Consider the following 22157-nt stretch of genomic DNA (forward strand, 5'->3'; position numbering starts at 1 on the left):
GGCGTAGTTTGATGACGCAACATTTGCTAAGAATTATGGATCTTGTCGTCAACGTCAAGCCGACCGATCTAATAATGTTTATGGATGACTGAATACATTGATGCTTTTATCATGACTGTGATATGAAGCAGTTCGGGATTGCTAAGAGACAGGTATCAGCTCCACACGCGACGCGAGTCCCGCAGATATAAAAGGAATATGGACATTTCATTCTACCGAACTACACGAGTGCAGAATTACAACTCACAGGTCAGTTTATTAGACAAATTAAACTTGTGAGGTAACGCAGCGCTGTTTCACTTGGTCTAACATTACACTATCACACTAAACTGCATTTGAATGTGTTGAAATGTATGTGTTAGTTTGTCTGTATAAGACTAGCAGTAAGCTAGATCAACATTAGAATAACATACAGATCATATTCTGACATTTTATCATTGTTGAACTATATTACATTGATTAGTTTTATGTAAATGTGCTCACCTGTTTAATAAAGTACATGTAGAAGCGGTCGAAGTCTCGGACGTGGAGCTCTCGTTTATATACTGTCTATGGGAGCTCTCGGCATCTCGAAAACACCGCGCTGATATTGATTCTCAGTTTAGTTCTCCTTTTGTATCCAAAGTCTGCTTGCCATGGTCCATAATGTTTGAACGAAATAACAACAGCGTGCAGATAGACATTGCGAACTACAGTGGTCCACGTCTGTCGTCTTGGTTACTATCAGAGGGCTCTGGTTCATAGCTTTGGTTACCATGGCAGTACAAGCGGAAACCAGGGACAACGCGGATATGACGCCATTGACTGCGACAAAACGGAAATAAAGAAACGTGCCGTGTCTTCGAATTAAATTAAAATTTCTCCTGGTTTGAAAGTTGTTGGAAACAGTCGGGATAATGTTAAGTACACAACTAAAAAATATATATAACATAGATATAATGATTTTTGCTATTTTTAAAGCAAAAAAAATGACATATTGTGCCTTTAAGTGCATTCAGTTGAGTGTAGCAGCATGTGCAGGACTGGAAGCGCTTTACAAGTAAGTTTTTACACAGCCACTAAAAATAGGCATAACGTACAAGTTCAATCTTGGGTTTCAAATGAAGATCAAAACAAATGGGAAAATCTAGTTTTTTTTTTTTTTTTTTCAGCGATACTTAGTTACAGTTCTGCTACACCATGACAGTGTTAAGGTGTCCATGCTGTGTATATAAGATGTTTTGCTCTGACTTTTAATTTTGTTTCTCCACCTTCAGGTGTTGGGGATCCATGTGAACAGGTGGAGATTGGACTTTAAGCTGGGCGTGTACGTGCTTGTTCTGTATGTCATTTTCCTCTGCTTTTCCGTCATGATCGAATATAACGTCTTCACGTTTGTCAACCTGCCCATGTGCCTCGAGGATCTGTAGGCCAGGAGATTTTCATGGGCTTTGAACCAAAATACCTCCAGGAACCAAAATCACCAATGATTCTGCCGTTTCCTCTGTATAATCTCCTTACTGAGTCTCTACTGTTGAAGAAAACCACTGTCTCCCACTTCACGTTCACACCACTGTGATTCAGATGGAAGAACTGCATTTCCCAGAAGACTGTTGACTCTCTCCATCAATTCCAGGAAATGAAATTCTCCTTGGCAGCTCTCTTTATAACTGGATATTCTTCTTCCACTTCTGAACTTTGGACAATCACAATGCAGCTCGTAATTGTCTTCACCGGATTGTTTGGAGCTGGAGGATTCAGACTGTACACTTTCATCACAAACTGCACACACACAGCAATGACACAGAATGCTGCTCATTCCTATATGCATTAGCAATCTACATTTTCTAATTTCGGTCTTCCCTTAAGACACTCTATGACATTTACATGAATATAATGCACTTTATATGTGGACTTAAACATCTATATCACATTAATTTATTTCCTCCAGTACGAAAAAATTTAAGTATGTCCTTGATGAAAAAGATGGAACTGACATGAAATCACTGCCCTCGGGCAAGAAAGTCATTCTCGCAGCTCGTTACACCCAAGAAAACTCTTGAAAATATGACTCGTAACAGATGTGAAGCATTTTCTGTTATGGATCATGCAGCAGGGGGCGAGATGTTCTGGAATCCTTATGAGCTGGACCATATATTTCCTGCTGAGAGCTTCTGGCAGGTACCCAATGGAGAGGTTAGCGAGGGGGGCCAGCTTCTGACACACTGAAACAGAAGCTCTACAATTAGATATGTTTTGGTTTCCCTTTATCATTCCAGACCTGCATTAGAGAATGGAACCAATCATAAAGCACACATCAAAAGCTGCTCCTCACCTCTGGTTCAGACCAGAGCAGACGACCCTCAGGACCGCTCTTTGCTTGTTTAGCAGTGTGGAAGATGAGACTGGCAACTGTGGCTGCTTTAATATTTCGTACGCATACTGATGACATCACAGAGGATCCTGGATTTTGCAAACATGCTATAAATCTGTGTTTGTTGTTTATATGTACATACCGGTATAACATCACTGATCCTGTTTAAACTACTAGTGCTTCCTTACAGATGAGGGGTGGGGGGTGGATTTACACACGTGACTAAGAGGCCACTTTTTCTTTATTTCTAATGCACCCGTACCTCCCTCTCTGGATCTTTATTGCCGTTTGTCTGTAATGCATGATTTGACACAAAGAAGCCATTTCTAAAGCAGGACAAAAGCTTTGTGAGCTCACTGTCAATGTCCCTATAAGGATGAATCTCAATAAATTGTGCCCAGGTCACATTTCACCCTAAAATCAAAATCAAAAGAAAAACATATAAATTATATTGTGCAAGTACAGTAAGTAAAATTTTAGGACCATTAAATGCATTACAACATTTATTTCCATGGCAGTTAAGCACATTTTTAATCCCCCAAATATTACCATGATTTATAGATATTTAAAATGTATACTTTAAAATGTAAATATATTTTAAATGCTTTTTTGTATTACGAAAAAAAAAAAAAAAAATCTCATTATGGTTATGAGAATGAAATGAAACATGAAAATGTTTAGTTTTTTTTTTTTTTTGGTGTAATTCTGAGGGTTTTTTTCTTTTCTTTTCTTTTTCGTTGCCGTGATTAAAATTTACCAGTAGTGAGGTAACATGTACTTTGGGGTGAAATATGACCTGAACCTGTTCTTGACAGGTCTCCTGAGAGTTACCCATATATGGCAGCTACCGGACCCCTATTCAGCTGCTAGTGGGCTCAGGAGATCTGAACTTGAGCTTTAGGGGGAACACGTTTTTGTGTCTTGTGTCAGTCGTAGAACCTGTCGTTGTCAAGTGCTAGGAGGTGCTGTTGTGTGTGCAGAACGACAGGTGTTGCAGTATTTGATGTACACATTATATTTAATATATGCAATCTCAGTGGGTGAGGGCTGAGTATGGGGATTATATTTTCATAGTTTGTGAAAGCTGCTGAAATCGCCCACCGCTGTTACACGAGCATGCAGATTCTGTCATCTAATCTGACATCACATAATTGCCATTCTGTAGAATGTCGACTTTAGTTTATTGTGGCTTTGTGTTGTGCGGAATGACGGTGTTGTCTTGATGACTCTTTTCTTTCGTCTTTGTTCAGTGGTGTTTTTCAGTGGTGATCTGTACGATTACATTATTCAGCTGAAATAGATACACCATATGCATAATGTTGGAGGAGCACTGAAAGCTTCTTTCTATGCCTGGTTGCCATGTTATATAGTTAAGTCTTTCTAGCATTAAATGCTGCCAGTAATTTAGTGTTTTTTTTCTGTTCTGTTTGTTTCTCTCCTGGTTGTTTTGGGAGTTCTCTTTTTTTCCAGTGCAATAGTTTGTGCATTCATCTACTGGATTTATTTGAATCTACACTTATGATACTTGTCAGCACACTATCCTTTACTATTGACTTTGTTGCAGATAATTTGTGCCATGCTTGATGTAAGTGCTACCATTTGAACTGAATTTTTTTTTGTTTTTTTACATTAAGTGTATTTTATAAACCTCTGACCTCTGGGGTGGTTTGATTAATGTTTCATCGGGTCACTTTGGATGGGATGTCTTTGTTGCCAGTTGTATAGCACTCTCACACGAGTAGTCTTATATGCACTCTCCGTTGTATGTCTCTTCAGAGGACAGAAACTTAAAGGAAAATGCTTCAAATGACTCTGTCAGGCATGAATATGCACACGAGTATGAGAATTTCTCATGCAGTCTTTTGATTTATTAAAGACACATGCACAGATACATGCGCAACTGCTTCACAAGTGACCTGCTGCACTGTGAGTGGAACGGCATAACCTTCTGTAAGGTACAGATTTAATGATTTTCAACATAAGACGTTGGTGTGTAACTTGAATGTATTGTCTTGCAAGCAATGGATGTATCCAACCAATGCATTTTAATGTAAAGCAATAATCTAAAAAGAATATGAATAACCATATGAATCATAAGAATATTGTATGGAGAAAACTATTAAATTATACAGTTTATAAATGTTTTTTGGGTGTCCGACTTGTCATTGAATGAGTGTTTAGCGCCCTCTTGTGTATAAAACCAGTAGTGCCGTTTTGGCCATTTTGTGTTTTCTTCTCAAACAGAATCGCTGTTGATCTTCTGCATTCGCTTCTGATCCACAGCGATGGGTGAGTTTTGTAAATGCTTATGGTAACCTCGCTAGGTTGCCAAATCCGACATAGCATCGAAAAGATCTGTGATTTGTGTGAATCTGCAGGTCGCGTGAAATTTAGTTTGGTTGTCCCAAACACGGAAGTGTCAGTGCGCTTCTAGACAACGTATATTTTCGTTCAGCTCTACGTTCCGCTGCAGATATACGCTTTTATTATCGTTTAGCATTGCGAACGACGTGAGTAACATGTGGCGTCAAGGTGTAGTGTAACAACCAGAGGCTGATGACGTAACGCATGTATGTGTGCACCGACATGTCTGTCCTTGTCCTAAAACGTGACTAAAATTGCTTTAATAAGACTAAAAGAAAACTGTTAGGCCTATTTATTTTTGTTATTTATACTGTTTTTATTTCTATGTTCAATTTGTGTAAAGGAGTTCAGATAAGAGGTCACACACAGCTTCAATCAGAAGTTCTGAAAGCTCATAAATGTACAGTAAGGTCTGAAGAGACAGTCAGTAAAAACCTTTACAGTGCTTGTATATTGTTTTCTTTCAATGCATTTGATAATTCATACTCAAAGTAGACCTGAAATGACATGCATTAGAAGATTATTAGTTAAAACATTTCAAAATGCACCTGCATACTATTTCTCCAGTCAAGAATTTTGTCATTGAGGATTTCTGAAAAACTGCAAAGATCTCGTCGTGTCTCGTCTCTTCTCGTGAGTGAGTGTCTGTTCACACTTCACACCCCTAGTATTTAATATATCATGACTCACGAGTTGAGTATTTGCGCTAAATCTGCGCAGATTTGGCTTACACGAGCTTCTCCAGCAAAGTGAGTAAACATAAGTAACACGCCAAATTGGTTTGTGATTTGACAGCGTTAACCGCCACCAGGGGCGTAGCACAATATCCTGGGCCCGATGCATATAGGCAGTCCTGATGGGCCCCCATGTTCCTCAACCCCCGATCATTTGTCGTGTGCATGTCTACACACATTTCTAACCTCCTTTCCCAACATTCTCTAGCCTACTTTACTGTGGTTGCTAAGGTTAAGCTTAAAATGATATTACAATATTTTTTTTGTACAACACCCAATGTAGGCTATAAAATTGCTAATTTTAGATATTATAGGCTATTAATTTAAAATTAAACAGGTTCCAATATAGGCTATTATAATGATGTGTTTAATACAAACAGCATTGTTAGTGTACAGTTTATTTATTTAGCCTTTAGCACTAACGATCGCGGATATATTCAAGCAGTTTAGCACTATAGATGTTGTGTTCTAGTTTGTGCTCACCTTTCTTTGAAAAGAAGTCAGTTACCAATGTTTCCCCTCATTTTGTTTTCTTTCCTTCTCCTGTCTTTCATTTCTTTTTTTGGTGGCCTGATTTGGCTTTCTACAGCAGAAGTTTGCGCTCCACTAACTAACATAAACAAAATGCGTGCAGATGGACTAAACCATTTGGCGCATTAGCAAGAGGTGGGAGGGACCAGTCAATCAATCAACCAAGTTATTCAGCCAATACACTAACTTTACATTTCATCTTACATTCATTATGAAATTTAATTAGGAAATGAAAATACCCAGGTAAAATAAAATATATTCCAGGCTTTTCAAGGGCCCTCTTTCCCCTTGGGGCTCTGGTAATCAGTACTGGTTTTACACCCAGTTCGACGCCCCTGACCGCCACAGTTGATTTTTAGCCGTATTTGGCGGGTTGACTGGTGTAAATTTCAAACCCTCATTATATCCTATAGGCTACTTTAGTTTTAACCTTATCTAATGTTGACAGACTATATAACGTTGGAAAGAAGTGTGTCGTTTTCATATTTGACCACTGTTTTGCCGGAGATATTATGTAGTGACAATTATGACGAGAAGGTATCAAATTAATCAAAAGTATACCAGGAGTTGTGGCCTTTGTTATGAAAAGCCAATAAACAGACAATTAAGTAAACTTCACTGTCTGTTAATGCACTAGCTGTTTATACTGGTTTAAAATCTTTTACACAATGTTTAGATTATTATTATTTTTATTATTATTATTTTTTTTATTTTTTTTTTAAGGATATCAATCTGTGTTGTGATGTGAGGTCAAGTGGTAAACAAGTGTCCTTTAGGAATCATCAGTGGAGAATGAATGTCACCAAGTGGCCTTTGTTGGTATAGCAGCTCACTAAAAGCTCAAATTTGGAACACAACTTATTTTGATTTATGGCTTTTATTTCGTATAGCCTATTTTTTAGGGTGAACCAAATTTGTGTGTGTATATGTGTGTGTGTGTGTATATATATATATATATATATATATATATATATATATATATATATATATATATATATAGGCCTATATATATATATATATATAAAATATTAAACACAAATTCATGAAAAAATGATTTTATTTAATCATAAGTGTAGGCTATACATTTTAAAACACCTGTAATAACTTGCATTAGTAAAAATTGACAGCCGGACTTAAAGGGGGCCTATTTCCTATTTTACAAGATGTAAGTCTAAGATGTCTCCGGTGTCTGTGAAGTTTCAGCTCAAAATACCCCACAGATGATCTATTATATCATGTTGTAAATGCCCATTTTTAAGTGGAAGCAAAAACATGCTGTTTTCGTGCCTATATCTCTCAGTGCAGAGCTGCTGTGCAAAAACAAGCAAAGTTCACATAAACAAAGTCGGTTATCTCTATGAACGTAAAAAGCAGGGAAAGAAATCGCATGTGTAGCCTATATTAGATCTGTGTATTAAAGTGAAAGCAGTGTAATATACATGTACCTACTGCTATGCTGTTAATGTGAATCAAACAACAAATCACTCACTGCTCTTGATTGAATAACTTTAGTAGCTTTAATAAGTGTCTTGAATGCTGCTGTTAAATGCTCTGGCAAGGAGATAAACATGGCCGATTCTGTCGCCAGTCGTGGCCGGGACCTCTTCCAATGTTCCTGAACGGCTCATTCTGAGACACTGTTTCAGATTAATGGGAAAAATATCAGTGGGATAAGTGTATGGATTTTTACCAATGTAGGGTGATTGTATTGTGTAATATAAGTGAATTATGCATAATTGGTCCCCTTTAAGAAAACAATCAATATCTTTATGATCTACCATTATTATATAGATATCTTTCCTCTATGTATGCTTGTTTACTTAACAGCTATAGCCAAAAATATGATATTGGAATTTGTGTGCACAAAAATTAAACCAACATACAATGTCACAGGGGGAAAAAGTTATTTCTGGACTCAGATAGGCCTACCTTATACTTAGCCCTGGTCTCACTGATATAAATTATAACACATCTTAATGTTGAAAAATAAAAACTTCATGTAATGTCCGTGTCTTTGCTTATATCAGCTAAAGACGTCAAATTGAATTGATACATACACGATATATGTAAACTATTTAACCCTTAAACGCATGCCTCGTCATTCACTACCCCCCTCCTAAATCATTTTTTTAAGTTAGACATCAACCTTCTTGGTATTTGACACACAATGATGAAGTGACGTTTCACTCTCAGTTACCGCAGGCAGAAAACAAGAGAATAGGAAGTATCATCAGCAAAACTTGAAATGGCTCAGTGATTTACTGCAGAGCAAGTACTGAACGCAGTCAAATATTAGTGTCACTGATGGTGGATCTGGTGAAGATGCTGTCAGCGATCAAAATATTGATTTTTGAATATGTTGATAATGATAGTTTTGAGAATATGTTTGAGATCGCGAATATGAGACAGATGCTGAATGTTCTGGGAAATGAGCTCTGAGGAGGACAGTGATGATGGTACAATACATCTGCTCAAACTGAACCCTTCCAAGCTCAAAAAGGTAACAAAATGTGCTTTAATTTATTCTTCTGTAATTGTTACTCTAAAATCAGGAGAGTTTTATATTATCGTGACAAGTAGAGATCCATCCGTGTTAGAAATAGATCTGGGTAGTTTAAAAACTTTCCCATTACACGCGCACACACATTTCCTGGCCTTGAAATCAGTTTTTAGCCTTACTAAATCTTTATCAGTATTCCGGAACTTGCTCAAGGCGCATTTTTGACTGACCGCTTATAACAAGTAATCTCAATGTGGTATATGTGGTGTCTGTGGTGTGAGATTTGTATGTATGTTTAATCTTTTATTCTTTTTATTTTCATGTAAAGCACTTTGGGAAACCTTGGTTGTATTTAGCAGTGCTATATAAAGAAAGAAAGTTTTCTCTATTTCCAGGACATCATCATTTGCAGCCCCTGTGACAATGTTTCCTGCAGTGCGATTAAAATGTGCGTGTATGAGAACTTTTCTCCATCGTGCTGTCAGACTGAAATACAGCACCCGAGCAGCAAACATGAGGCCAGGTATGATTTACAAACGGTTTGGTGTTAGTAACTTTGCACCCTCATGCATTAATCTTTTACAACAGTGGGTTTACACCAGCTTAAAATCATTAACTAGCTTGGCTGTATATAGTGTCTGGCTGTCGTAAGGTAAAGGAATTAGCATGTGGCAGTCAGAGGGTTTGTCTCCACGTGCTCTGCGGACTGTTATCCGCCAGCAGAGTCGGAATATTATCAACACATCTGGTATAGCAGCAGGTATGAAAGGTTAAAAAAAATAATGGTTAGATGCCATGGTATGTTACATTAAATTCTTGATTTTATTATGATTTTATCATTGTGTTAGCAAAGCACATTTCTGCTTGATAAAAGAGTGTGCTTTATACTGGGGGATTCATTTAACTTACAAACACTCCTCATATGTCATTTAAATGCATTGACAGAGTACATTGTGTTCATTTTCTCTAAAGAAATGAGTAGAGATTGATAATAAACTTAAATAATGTGAATGCCATTCTGCATATAGTGCAAAGCTTTACAGATAACTTGTGACTACTGTTTTGCCTTTATGACACTGTTGAACTTCACTCATGAATGTTCACTTTTAGACTTTGGCTCCTAAGATGGATGATTTACTCCTAAAGGAATGCTAATGTAATTTTGAACCGATTCTAAATGAATAAAATATGAGTACCAAGAATTATATATAATTGTACTGTATATAAATTGAAAGCTGAAACTTCAGTTCATTGTTCCAGTAGGATCTTAAATAAAAATTTTAATTTATTTATTGCATACCAAATTGTACATTCATAATCTGCAGTAACAACAACGACAAAAAAGGTAAGATTTCATTTTACAAAGTCTGCAAGCATGGATACAATTGCAGGATCTCACAGAGAAAATGATGTTTACTGACAGGATATCAACAGGCTAACGTGGTGATCTTGCACAAGGATCTTGCTGATGACTTTGAGGCGTTTTGTCGGGCTAACAGCAGCCCGCTCCCTCTGCTGTACAGGAGCAAATGTGGAGAATGGAGCTGCTCCCTCGCCACAGGATCTGACATCAGGTACTGTCTCTTCACACCAGAGGCATCACAGACTGAAAACCCCTGACCAAGACTTTCAAAATTCATTCTTATTTTATTTTTCCACCACCTATTTACTCAATGGGCTGTTCCTTAAAGGTGCAGTTAGCAATTTCTGAGAATCATTGTTCAGCACTGTTGATAATTGAAATCAATCCCAACTAACACACCCTGCCAGAGTGGATGTGTCTCTATCATAGCAGAAGTGAAGCAAAATAAAGTTTCGTGGAAAATAAAGCAAAGATTATGAACAAAAAAATGAACATACAGTACACAAGTGTTTAAAAGCAAGAGTTGGTTGTTAGTCGCCAGCAGCAGCACACCAGCTCCAGACAATGACACTCAGAACCAATGTTACTCGCGTATGGAGCAGAAACAACACAACCTCAGCGTCCGTTCTCAGATCTCTCCAGCGCTGGAAAGCTTTTCTAATATTAAAGTGCTTTTCTGATCATAACACTTCTTTTTCCAGTGATATTCCTCTGACTTGTTCTCGTTTGTAATGTCTCTCGTCTCAGCCATCTCTCTTTCTCACTCTCTCTCCTCCCCCATCATGAGTGGACACGCCCCCTACTGCTGATTGGCTACAAGTGTGTTGTAGTGCTTGGTCTGAACCACTTTCAACAGCATTTCTCAGAAATCACTTAAAGTCCCCGTGAACCGGAAGTTGCAAACGACTTTTCTCCAGTGTTATGACGTATTTCCAAGTGAAACGGAATATTGAACAGAGGGCAGGGTTTTACTTAGCGCTCCTCCTCTCCATCTCTCGCTCATAGCAGACTAACGGTTTGAGGGGAGTGGTTAAGCGTTTTCAACCCAAGCCGTCAAACCTACGTATTCCAGACCGGAAGTAACTTTTCAGATTTTGATTAAAGATTACCATGGTAAAATTTTTTTTTTTAATATATATATATTTACTTGCACGGATTAATTGTTCATCACAAGACTAGTAATATGTGCTGACAAAGTAAATAGGGTCAATTTTGATTTCACGGGGACTTTAATGCACCTTTTAAAGACGACCTATTGTGCTTTTTCACATTTTTAAATTTCTTTAGTAATGTTGCTGTTTGTAAAGTTACAAAGCACAAAGTGACTGAAGGGAGTTATTCTCCATATTTACCTTTACATTAAGCAGACACTTTTAGCCAAAACGACTTTCAAATGAGGAGACTTTCATTTAACTGCTTATATTGCTATAAGCAGTTAAACAAACAATAGGACAACAATATGCAAGTGCTGTGACCCTTTCCAGTTTAGTCTAACGCAGCAGTATATGTAATTTTTCATTAATAGATATAGAGTAGAAGAGCTGGCGGAGCTAGGGGGTGGCCGTGGCCACCCTTGGTCTAAGCTTGGCCACCCCTTTGGCCATCCCTCTCACAACTGCTGTTTCTGTTTCTTTTTTTATTGACAAAAAATTTGCGTTAATTTGTAAAGGACAAACAAAAATGGATCATTTTTAAATCCATAAAATAACTAATTTTACATTCTGGCAACATTACATTATGAAAAACATAACATTTTACATTATGTGCTGTTGACTTCCGCCTTGTTCACATTCTTGCACACGGGGATTCAAAAGAGAACTTTTGTTTTCCTTTTTAATTTAGGTATGATAGAACTGTTGCAATTATTTATTTACTTAATAACTTAAGTAAACTTAAGTAACTTAATAACTTTATTTATTTAATAACTAATATAGAAAGTTAAACTTTTTTTTTTTTGACAAACTCAGAATTGGTTGAAGAGTTCATTGATTATATAAAACGCATTGAAGGTTGAATAATCTTTAGACTACAGTATTTATCTGCATGTTATCTCATCCATGAAGATGCAACAATGTAGAACAAGCTATTGGATATTTTGAGAACCAGAACCAAGCTAACTGAGCAAGGTGAACTTTAGCTATAGTGTGTGCCCTTTTATTACTATTTAATACATTTTAATATGAGGTGGTGGGTAATAATAAAAAAAATATAAAATTCACTCAGTATTCCATGATTCCTAATTCACTACTATCTCAATACAATTAAGTACAAATTAACTTTATTCAGTTGTGTAGGCACTAAAACACTCCAATACATTATCAAATGATTTTTTATGATAAAATAATTAAGATTTCTGTGCCACCCCAGACTGGTTGCTGGCCCTTGCCTGGCCACCCCTATGAAAAAATCCTGGCTCCGCCACTGAAGGAAAAGAAAGTGTTAGTATTAATAGATCAGTTGTTGCCAGTGTGTTTATATCAGCAAGCAGTTTCTAAACTCCCTGAAATGCCTTGATTGTAGTAGTCTTGAGTTTTCTGGCTGGAGCATACACTCAATTCAATGCATTTCCCATTTATTTCTATTGCACTTTTCACAACATTACAGTATATTGTAATCTGTTTTCAGAGGTGACTGTGTCAAAGTAATGACTTTGATGGATGGTGAAAGTGCGATAGATAAATGAAGAGACTTGCTTGTTCTGTCTTTCAATCAGGGAGGACTGTCCAGAGTACTGTGTGTTTGAGAATGGCAAGCTAATGAAGAAGATCGCTAGTTTATCCTCCTACACTCCTCAACTTGCGGACATGATCACATTCTACCTCGGCTGTAGTTTTGGCTTTGAAGCAGCCTTGACGGCCGCTGGGGTTCCAGTGAGAAATGTGGAACAGGGTAAAAATGTCAGCATGTACAAGGTCAGTAGACACCCCAGGCCTGCATTACATCCATGTGCAGGACAGCGTATTACTTGATTTTGCTTGAGTCTGCTTTTTTCCAATCTTTTTTTCAGACATCAGTACCTTGTATTAGTGCAGGTCAGTTTGATTGTCCGATGGTGGTGAGCATGAGACCTGTACCAGAAGACAAACTGGATGCTGCGGTTCAATGCACACACGTGATCCCACTGGCACACGGAGGCCCTGTCCATATTGGACACCCTAGTATGTACTTGTTTCAAAAGAATGAACATTTCTCTCTAATCATTTACAATGGACCAACACAATTGGACAAGTTAGGCAAAGTTACACAAAATATTGATGCAAGGTGCATGTGCAAACGAATGATGCTTTCCTTAAGGCGATTTTTTGTATACTGTATATGAAGTCAGTGTTCAAGTTCACACAAGTGACCTATTAGAGTAAGCACAGTTTAACTACATTAGTTATGAACATTGTCCGTGCTGCAACATTTGACAACCCAAAAGGTGTAAAAGTAATTTTTGGGTCTTTATTTTCAGTGTATATACAGTAGCTTATTTTTGTTAAATGTTTTACTTGAAAAATAAATTACACTTGGTTATTTTAGTATTATTTATATACCATTATATTATTTATTAATATTTTGAATTGGCTTATATTTTTCCATCTTCAGTTTTAATTTGAATAATTTTATGAGCTTTCGTTTAAGTTGTTTTTCATCAAATGTTATGTTTTATTTCAAATAACGGAAAATATTTGTAATATTTTTTCGTTAACAATAACAACACTGGGTTTGATATGCTGTTATATAACAAATGGAGATTCATACATATTTTAAGTGTTGTTTTTAAGTGTCCAAATACATTTTGAGGCCAATGTAAACACAAAGTTTTGTGTAGGATGACTAATGGTGGAATTAGATCCAAAAAGCACATCTGTAATACTCCGCTCAGCAGCGCGTGTTGATCAAAACATGTCTAAACATACTTCAACTGTTAACATTTTAGGGGCTTGGAGGTGGAAAATACGTAACTCCTCTTTAGTTCTTTCCCCACCAGCGTTTTTCTTTCTTTCTTTTTTAAGTTGCCAGCCAGCGCCAGTATTTTTATTTATTTATTTTTATAACATTTTATAACATTCAATATATCAAAAGAAAGAACAGAGCGTCTGCTTTTAAACAAACAAACAAATAAATAAATATAAATATAAATTTATATGAAAATGATAAAAAATGCTGGTGCTGGCTGGCAAATTAAAAAAAGATGATGAAAAAGAAGCCGGATTGGATTCAGAATGATAGGCAGGGTCTATCTATGTGTTCTTCCTGGGTTGACATTTCATTCGGTAACATAATGTTAGGCTGTTTTGATTAATATGCTGTTTGATGATCGCGTTATTTCCCTTGTTTCTTCAGATTTTTTAGCTGTGTTTTGATCTGGAGAGATTCTGTAATTTTTCAGAAGTTGCATAATAGCGCCCCTACTGGTATAACAAGTGAAAACATGGATTGTCAAAAAAGATAAAATATATATTATAATAAATGACAATGGCGGGGAAAGAGTTCAACATCTCGTAAAACACCCTTGATTCTCTCTTCCAGAGCTGCTGGGCATCCATGACTTGTCGCGACCAGACTATGGCGACCCAGTGAAAGTGTGTTCTGGTGATGTGCCTGTGTTCTGGGCCTGTGGGGTCACGGGTGTTGAGGCTGTACAGAGCTGCAGTAAGAATTCAACAAACTCCTCAATATTACAATACAGATGGACTTAACGGTGAAGTGTGCCATATTTTGAAATCATTGAGGAACTTTGCTGTAGATTTACATACAGTAATGTCATTTTTTCCGCATACTCGGATCATTTTTATGCAGTGTGTCGGAAGAGAACTGTATGATGACCATTTGTTTTGTAATGTTGCAGAGCCCGCTCTAGCGTTCACACACTCTCCTGGCTGCATGTTCATCACTGATCAAAAGGCAGAAACTCTTTCACCCCTCACACTTGAGCCAGCACAATGCCCTTTGACAATCTGCATTTCCCAGAATCCTCAGTTTTACAGTATGGCTAGCAAAAGAGCTGTTCAACAGATTCGAGCAATTGAGGAGCTCGTTGTCGAAGACCCAGGTATGAAGAAACACAGTTTTGACCCCAAAAAAGCTTAAGATGCACTTACAATGAACAAATGTCTTTTATACAACAAAATGTCAGTCATTTATAAAAAATAAAATAAAAAAGCACATGAGTAGACTGAATAAAAAAAAGTTAAAAAAATTAATTAACGCTCACTCGGATAAGATAAAGATTCCAGTCATATTAGTAGTCTAATGGTAAATTTTTTTATATATTTTATACGGAGTCGGTCATCTTATGAGGGCAGACATTGTTTTATGGTTGACTGAAATTTGCACTTAAACTTGAAATATACAAATGGAGTTATGAAAGACTAACAAACTTCACTAATTCCGAAACAAGTGCAAAAGTCTCTAAGATGGAAAAAAGTTCAAGACTTTACATGAATTAGAAACATACAGTTTGTTCAGTTTGGTGCCTTTTTTGACCATCAGCAGTTACAAATGTGATACTTACTAAAATAATGAATACATTTTATTTTGAACGAATCAAAATTTATTTTCCTCTCAGTTAATGTCATGGAAACATGCATCTATACAGTGGCATTGCTAACTGTAATAAAAATATTTGCCTTTGCGTGATGCTACATCCACACCACTAGGTATCAGTGTTAGTCTACGACAACATAAGCACAACTACTAAAAAAAAATTGAGTGTAACATTAATACATTAAATGTGGCCTAAGTATACAAATACTTTTTGGGGTCACTGTCTGCCATTAATGCTTTACAGTGAACTCTGTTAGAGAACTACATATGGTGATTTTGATCTGTTCAATAAAATACCTTACCTGTTGAGTATTAAAACACCATATCCGTGTCACTTTTACATATCAAATCCCTCAGATAAATATTTTTAAGAAACCCTTAATTCTAATGCAAATAATGTCTAAAAAAGGTTGGTTTAAAGAACTTACTTAATGAACCTACTAGTGACCTAATCTAAAGTGAGGACTATTTACAGTTAATAAGTTGTTAACAAAGCATAAAAAGCGTTATCTAACGCTCTACATATGAGCTAATTAAACAATAATAAATTGGTTAATTACAGTGACAATGAATGAAGAACTCACTATTTGTATGTACAGTAGCCTATTAATATATTAACAATGTAGAGACTACTATGAATTAACTATCATCTAATAGTTTGCAAAGGATTTGAAAGTACTTCATTACTGTATACTTGTATCATAAAGTGTTGCCCAATGTTTTCCTTTTTCTATAATCTGTGATCTGTCCCCACTTCTGTTTTATCATGATTTTAAAGATGCATACAGTGTAAGTCTGTGGTTTGTGTGCAGGTGCAAGGGGTATTCGGGCCCTGTTCTTGCAGGACGAGCTCCTAAAGGCCTGTCTCTCTCTGTCCCATTCCTCTTCTGTTCTCATCACTACTGGCTTCCCCACACACTACATGCACAGCCCCCCTGAAGAGACTGATGGGCCACCCGGGGCCATCGCCATGGCAGCTATGCTCCAGGCACTCCGCAAAAAGGTGGTCATCTTGACGGATGAGCGGGCTTTGGAGATGAACCAGCACATCATGCAGGATGCTGTGAAGAAAGGTGCCGCATTTGGTCTTCATCGTTGCTGGTTTAGTGTTTTTGAGATATTCTCTGGTTTGTTAGTCAGACGCGATAAAGCGACATAACTAGCCGCGTGTTTCGTTTTGCGAAACTCACAGCTACAAAATCTGCTTCACATTAAAGGTGATGAAAGTAACAGATATCACTAAAATAGATGTCATGAGAAATTGCATTTAGTAAAAATTTCTCAAAAGTTCCCACACTCACCGAACAATGAATTTCCATTATTTTCCATGACATTTCTTGGAAATCACCATTTTAAATTCCCTGATATTTCCAAGTTTTCCATATGAAAAGTCTGTCTGCACATTTTTTTTTTTTTAGCCAATCACAAAACTAGCTAGTCAGAAACGTTTTGTATCTCATTCCTTTTGCAGACATGTTTTGGGGGTGAAGGGTGTGTGGTTGGTTAAAATGTTGAAGGCCAGTGCCCCTGAATGACTGGAATCACTTACAACAGCTTTAAACAGGAAATATAGAGCCATTGTATCGTGATTTGCAGCCTAACATTTTGAGCTGACATGCTAATGAAAATGCTGGTGAAACGCATTAGAGTCAAGCTCATATACACATATATACACTACCATTTAAAAGTGTGGGGTCAATACGTTTTTATTGATTTGAAAGAAATTAATACTTTTTTTCAACAAATGTGCAAAATTTAGAGGGGAAAAAAATCTTTAAATTCTATTGATCAGAAAAACCCAGGGGAAAAAATCATCAAGGTTTCCACAAAATTATTAAGCAGCAACATGGATAATAATAAGAAATGTTTCTTGAGTATCAAATCAGCATATTAGAATGATTTCTGAAGTATCGTGTAACCCTGAAGACTGAGTAATGATGCTGAAAATTTAGCTTTGTCATCACAGGAATAAATTACATTTTAAAATATATTCAAATAGACATATAAAACATTTTTTAAATAATATTTCAACATTTTATTTACAAAGAAAACGTATCAAATATGTTTGGCTGTCATTTTTGTTGCTTTGCATAGCATTTCACTTTCAGTGAGGACAGAAAACATGATGTTAGAATAGGGTGTTATTGTAATGTACCAAGATTTCTCTCTCTCTCTCTGTGTGTGTGTGTGTGTGTGTGTGTGTGTGTGTGTGTGTGTGTGTGTGTGTGTGTGTGTGTGTGTGTGTGTGTGTGTGTGTGTGTGTGTGTGTGTGTGTGTGTGTGTGTGTGTGTGTGTGTGTGTGTGTGTGTTGTTCACTAACAGGTGTGATAAAGACTCCAGTTCCCGTAATAAGTTTCCAGAGTAAAGGCCCTGACTCAGCACTTCACTTCCTATGCCATGATGGAGATCCCACAAAGCCCAGGTGTAATGGTGGTTCAGTCTCATTTTCCATCCACTGCTTTTTCTTGGTCTTTAAGATCAAATGTGATGGAATATTATTTTCTTTTATACATTATGCAACAATGAATATTATAAACTATAGTATATAATTATTGTATAACTAACTGTTGTCCCAGATAACCGATTTCTTACAGTATAACTGTGGTAGCTTCATGTCTCTCGTATCACACTTCCGTCTCAACTCAGATGAATATGTCATGTCCATTTATGTCGTTATTTGGTGATTACCCATGTAATAAGAGGGATGATGTACTTTTAGCCAATTATTATCATAAAATAACCTGCTTCAGGGTGATACTAGAAACCATGTGGGGGTTTTATGAAAATGACTGTGCATATTATCCATTAATTAATGCATTATTAAAGGAATATTTCAGATTCAGGACATCCTAAGCTTAATCAACAGCATTTGTGGCATAGTATTGATTACCTCAAAAAATGTTGTTTCACTTTTTATATGAAAAACTTATAATGCAAGTAAATGGAATGTAGTTGAACTCATAATTGTTACTATATCTACTGCAAAGGTTCGACCACTTGGTGGCAATAGAGCGCAGCGGCCGGGCTGCAGACGGGAACTACTACAACATGAGGGGGGTGAACATCAGGCATTTGGTCGACTCAATAGACGATCTCTTCACCACTGCCAGCACTATTGCGGGAATCACTACCACTGGTAACAAAGCCAGAGCGCCTAAGCAACAAACATTCGTGATTAACTTTCATTGTCAAATGTTGCTTGATCTGACGTAGTGAACATCCTGATCTCTTTTAACTATCACAGTGCTTGAATCACCAACTTAGTTCCCAATTAACGATTGGCACTAGGGAGCGTTGTGATGAGATCTGTTACCTAACAGGATTAATTGTGTGTGTGTGTGTGTGTGTGTGTGTGTGTGTACAGGGATCGGAGATGGTGGTAATGAGCTTGGTATGGGTAAAGTCAAAGCAGCAGTTAAAGCATACATGCCTAATGGGAACCTGATAGCATGTGACGTGGCTGCTGATTTTGCCATCACAGCAGGTAAGCACATCTCACACAGAGACCACATAATGAGTACATCCTTCCTGGAGAGCCATGGGTGGAGCCGAGTGTGAAGTCCAACTTCCCCCTCTCTGGATGTAACTTGGGTGTAGTGATGGGTTGGTCATGAACGATTCGTTCATTTTGAACGAATCTTTAACATGACTCAGGACTACCGAGTTGTCTCAGAAAGTGATTCGTTCATTTTGTTGTCCAAGATTTTTTTGACATTTAGGCGCGTTTATAAATGGTAAAAGAATGGAAAATATTAAAGGGGTGGCATAATGCCCTTTTCACAAGATGTAAAATAAGTATTTGATGTCCCCAGGGTGTGTATGTGAAGTTTTAGCTCAAAATACCCCACATATATTTTTATATAGCATGTTAAAATTGTCACTTTTTGAGGGTGAGCAAAAATGCACCGTTTTTGTGTCTGTCCCTTTAAATGCAAATGAGCTGCTGCTCCCGGCACAGAGGGCGGAGCTACACCAGCTCATTCTTAGCAGCTCCGATTACCTCACACAGGCACTGAAAATTTCAAAAACTTGTATTCTTTTATGTTTAAACCAGAGTCAGACAAAAATGGAGAGACTCAAGAAGTGACAACATGTAGACAACATTTCTGAATACTGAACATTCAGGCATCTGAACATTTCTGTTAGTTGATGACTTCTAGTCATTGATTAGCATATTCTGTCTTGATCATCTATAAATCGTGTTCCGGGGGCGGGGTTTATTTAAATTTTTGGGTTTGTGATGTTACTAACCTGGGAGGAATGTCCTGTAGTCCCGACCAGCGTTTGTTGTAGTCTTTAAAAAGCAATTTCTTTAAAATAAAATACTCCCTATGCTTTGAACTTTGAGCGTTGTAACTTTGCAGATGTTGTTTATGCTCAAACAGCAACATTACACACTAACTAAAGTTAGAAAAGTGAAATCATAATCAACCACCCCTTTAAGAATAATCTCAAATTCTAATTTCAGTTGGATAGCAGTTCGTACTATAAAACAATATGTAAATTAAATTAACATTATAAATTAAGCTGTGTTGACCACATTTGCGCCATAATCTTGATTAACAAAAAACTTTCAAGACTTTTTTTTATTTTTTACAAATTGAGGTTGCGATTGCAGCAATTCACATACAGTCTACAGTATAGTCGACAGATCTTTGCGGTTTTTAACCCAGAATATTTCCCGAGAAAAATTATATTTAAAAAATGTGAAAAAAAATTAATTTAATGTATTTCATTTGAATATTATATGTTATTATCTGCGGAAGCATGTATTTGAACCTGAGTGAAGGAGTACCATGAACAATCTTTCCTTGCATAACTAACGTCCACTTCATGTGTTCAGGAGTGTCTAACTGGGGTGGCTATGCTGTCGCCTGTGCGCTGTATGTTTTGAATCTTTGTCCAATACACTGGCGGTACCTCCAGAGAGGTTTGGGTTTGTCACCCACACCTGATCAACAAAGCCTGTGGTCTTCCTGCCTGCCCACCATAGCCAAGGTAACACTGTATTCTAATGATGATGGCTGGTGATTTATGGTGGCTCAGTTCAGTCCAACATTAACTCTTTCCCTGCCAGCACAATTTTCCTCTCTGCTGAGTGGTTTCCATTTGTAGCTCCGTATAGCTTTGTTTTGAATCTCTATTTACTATCATTCCTTGTTGTTGATATCGCTAAATATAACTTACTCATCACTATATATCTATATATCTGTTTATGAATATCTGAAAATGACGCATATCAAAAGAAAGAACAGAACCTCTGTTTTTAAATATGTGATAGCGCCCCCTACTGAATAAGAGTGAAAACGGAACATTCCGTCAATGGCGGGAAGCATTCTCTCATAAATGACGAAAAATTATGTCAGTGACGGGGAAAAGTTAAAACATCTGTCCTCCTCAAAAAAGTGTTTCATTGCAGCATGAGTGTCTGTACTGCAAGGGTTTATGCATGTCTCACGGCTCATTATATCACCTCATACTGTACATTTTTGTATCTCATTTTGTTTTCAATGGAAATCCACTGGTATAAAACTTGCAGGCACATCGCTGTGCTGCTTCCTGTCAACCCAGGCCATTTTTACATTTGCGGTGAACTGCAGACCACTTCAGAACCTCTGCCAGTATACTGTATAATTATCACGGCCACAACTGCTGGATCCAGCCCGTTAACCCTGTATTCACATTCCTTCCTGTTAGCCTGAATATTTTCTATCTATCATGTTGTTTCTCCTTAGTGGCTGCTAGGGATTGACATTTTAATAATACTTTTCCTGTTTTAAAATTCCCACTCCCACATGTAGCTTAAAATAAAAGACCATTACCACTGAATGCATTACTAAAGACTGAAGACATGCCTTGACGTGGTTCTTCTATTTGAAAACAGGAGGAAGACATGCTCCACATTTTGGTGAAATATGGCGTCCGCAGTGGTAAAACGGCAAACCTGGGACTGGAGGTGGATGGATTGACCTTTCATCCACACCATTCTGACATCATACAGCGTCTTAGACATCTCACTCTTGCCTAATGTCAATGTGTAATCACACAGCCACAGGAATTGAGATACAGATCCGTGGCCAATGTTTTAGTATTCTCAAGTCAAGTCACTTTCATTTATATAGCGTTTTTTACAATTCAGAATTGTTGCATTATTTTCTATTTATCACTGTAAAGCTGCTTTGAAACAAAGTTTGTTTCTAGAAGAAAATAGCGTCATAATCCAGTTTAAGTAAGTTCAGTGATGGTTCTTTTTTGTTGTAAAAAAAGTTATTAATTTAGTTCATTTTTATATATAAAATGATGTCATCGTCAAGCTCAGTTCAGGTGTCAAATGCAGGCAGATCAATAATATTGTTGAATATTAAATGTCCTCCAACTAAGCAAGCCAAAAGACAGGCGACACACATTCTCACAGATGAATACAAGAATGTGAATGTAATAGAAATAGCTGCCATGGTAACATTTTGTTTCTTTATTTCACATTGAAGATTGTCTTTAGTGTTTCATTTTTGTGCTCTCACCTTATAAAACAATCTCTGTTGCTTCTCACTGTAAAGAAATGTTCTTGCTTTAGGAAATAAATGATTTAAAAGAATAAATGAACAATTTTGTTTTTCAGATATTACAAATATTCTAACATCTAACTGGGGACTTTTCCGACTGAATATTCAGTCAACAATATTTTAAAAGCTGCTCTATGGAAGAAATTGTGCTTAAAAATTAATAGAATTATATTATTGAGAAAAAAGTGTTCAAATTCATATTATTGCCCTTTCATTA

The 22157-nt window shown here is 36.9% G+C and overlaps 2 protein-coding genes and 1 long non-coding RNA gene across 8 annotated transcripts in view; 2 read left to right on the forward strand and 1 right to left on the reverse strand.

Moving 5' to 3' along the window:
- Window positions 1-4497, forward strand: part of slc24a4a (solute carrier family 24 member 4a) — a 63735-nt gene extending 59238 nt beyond the window's left edge. For 4 of the 5 annotated variants that reach the window (XM_082143257.1, XM_082143259.1, XM_082143260.1 and 1 more), the window contains one exon: window positions 1257-4497. In XM_082143257.1, coding sequence (XP_081999383.1) covers window positions 1257-1409 — 153 coding nt within the window. In that variant the 3' untranslated portion in view covers window positions 1410-4497. The remainder of the gene's footprint in view (window positions 1-1256) is intronic. The other variant, XR_014199177.1, reaches the window with a different exon arrangement.
- Window positions 4498-4541: 44 nt separating this feature from the next.
- On the forward strand, window positions 4542-21983 carry dglucy (D-glutamate cyclase). Of its 2 annotated transcripts, none has more exons than XM_082143262.1 (13): window positions 4542-4642; window positions 8878-9005; window positions 9906-10056; window positions 12559-12757; window positions 12853-13003; window positions 14361-14483; window positions 14680-14883; window positions 16190-16450; window positions 17700-17799; window positions 18365-18513; window positions 18742-18861; window positions 20221-20375; window positions 21262-21983. In XM_082143262.1, the coding sequence occupies exons 2-13, from the start codon at window positions 8906-8908 to the stop codon at window positions 21403-21405; spliced, it is 1857 nt and encodes a 618-aa protein (XP_081999388.1). In that variant the 5' UTR covers window positions 4542-4642; window positions 8878-8905; the 3' UTR covers window positions 21406-21983. The 2 variants fall into 2 exon arrangements, with proteins under 2 accessions (XP_081999388.1, XP_081999389.1); XM_082143263.1 differs by lacking the exon at window positions 4542-4642 and adding an exon at window positions 9118-9242 and having other exon boundaries at window positions 8877-9005.
- LOC309479315 lies at window positions 15821-16288 on the reverse strand. Its single transcript, XR_014199187.1, has 2 exons — window positions 16164-16288; window positions 15821-16107 (listed from the first exon to the last, which is right to left on the reverse strand). It is a non-coding gene; the product is annotated as an uncharacterized lncRNA (long non-coding RNA).
- Window positions 21984-22157: the final 174 nt, after the last annotated feature.

Source organism: Leuciscus leuciscus, assembly GCF_965113295.1.
Source record: "Leuciscus leuciscus genome assembly, chromosome: 17".
Classification (NCBI taxonomy): domain Eukaryota; kingdom Metazoa; phylum Chordata; class Actinopteri; order Cypriniformes; family Leuciscidae; genus Leuciscus; species Leuciscus leuciscus.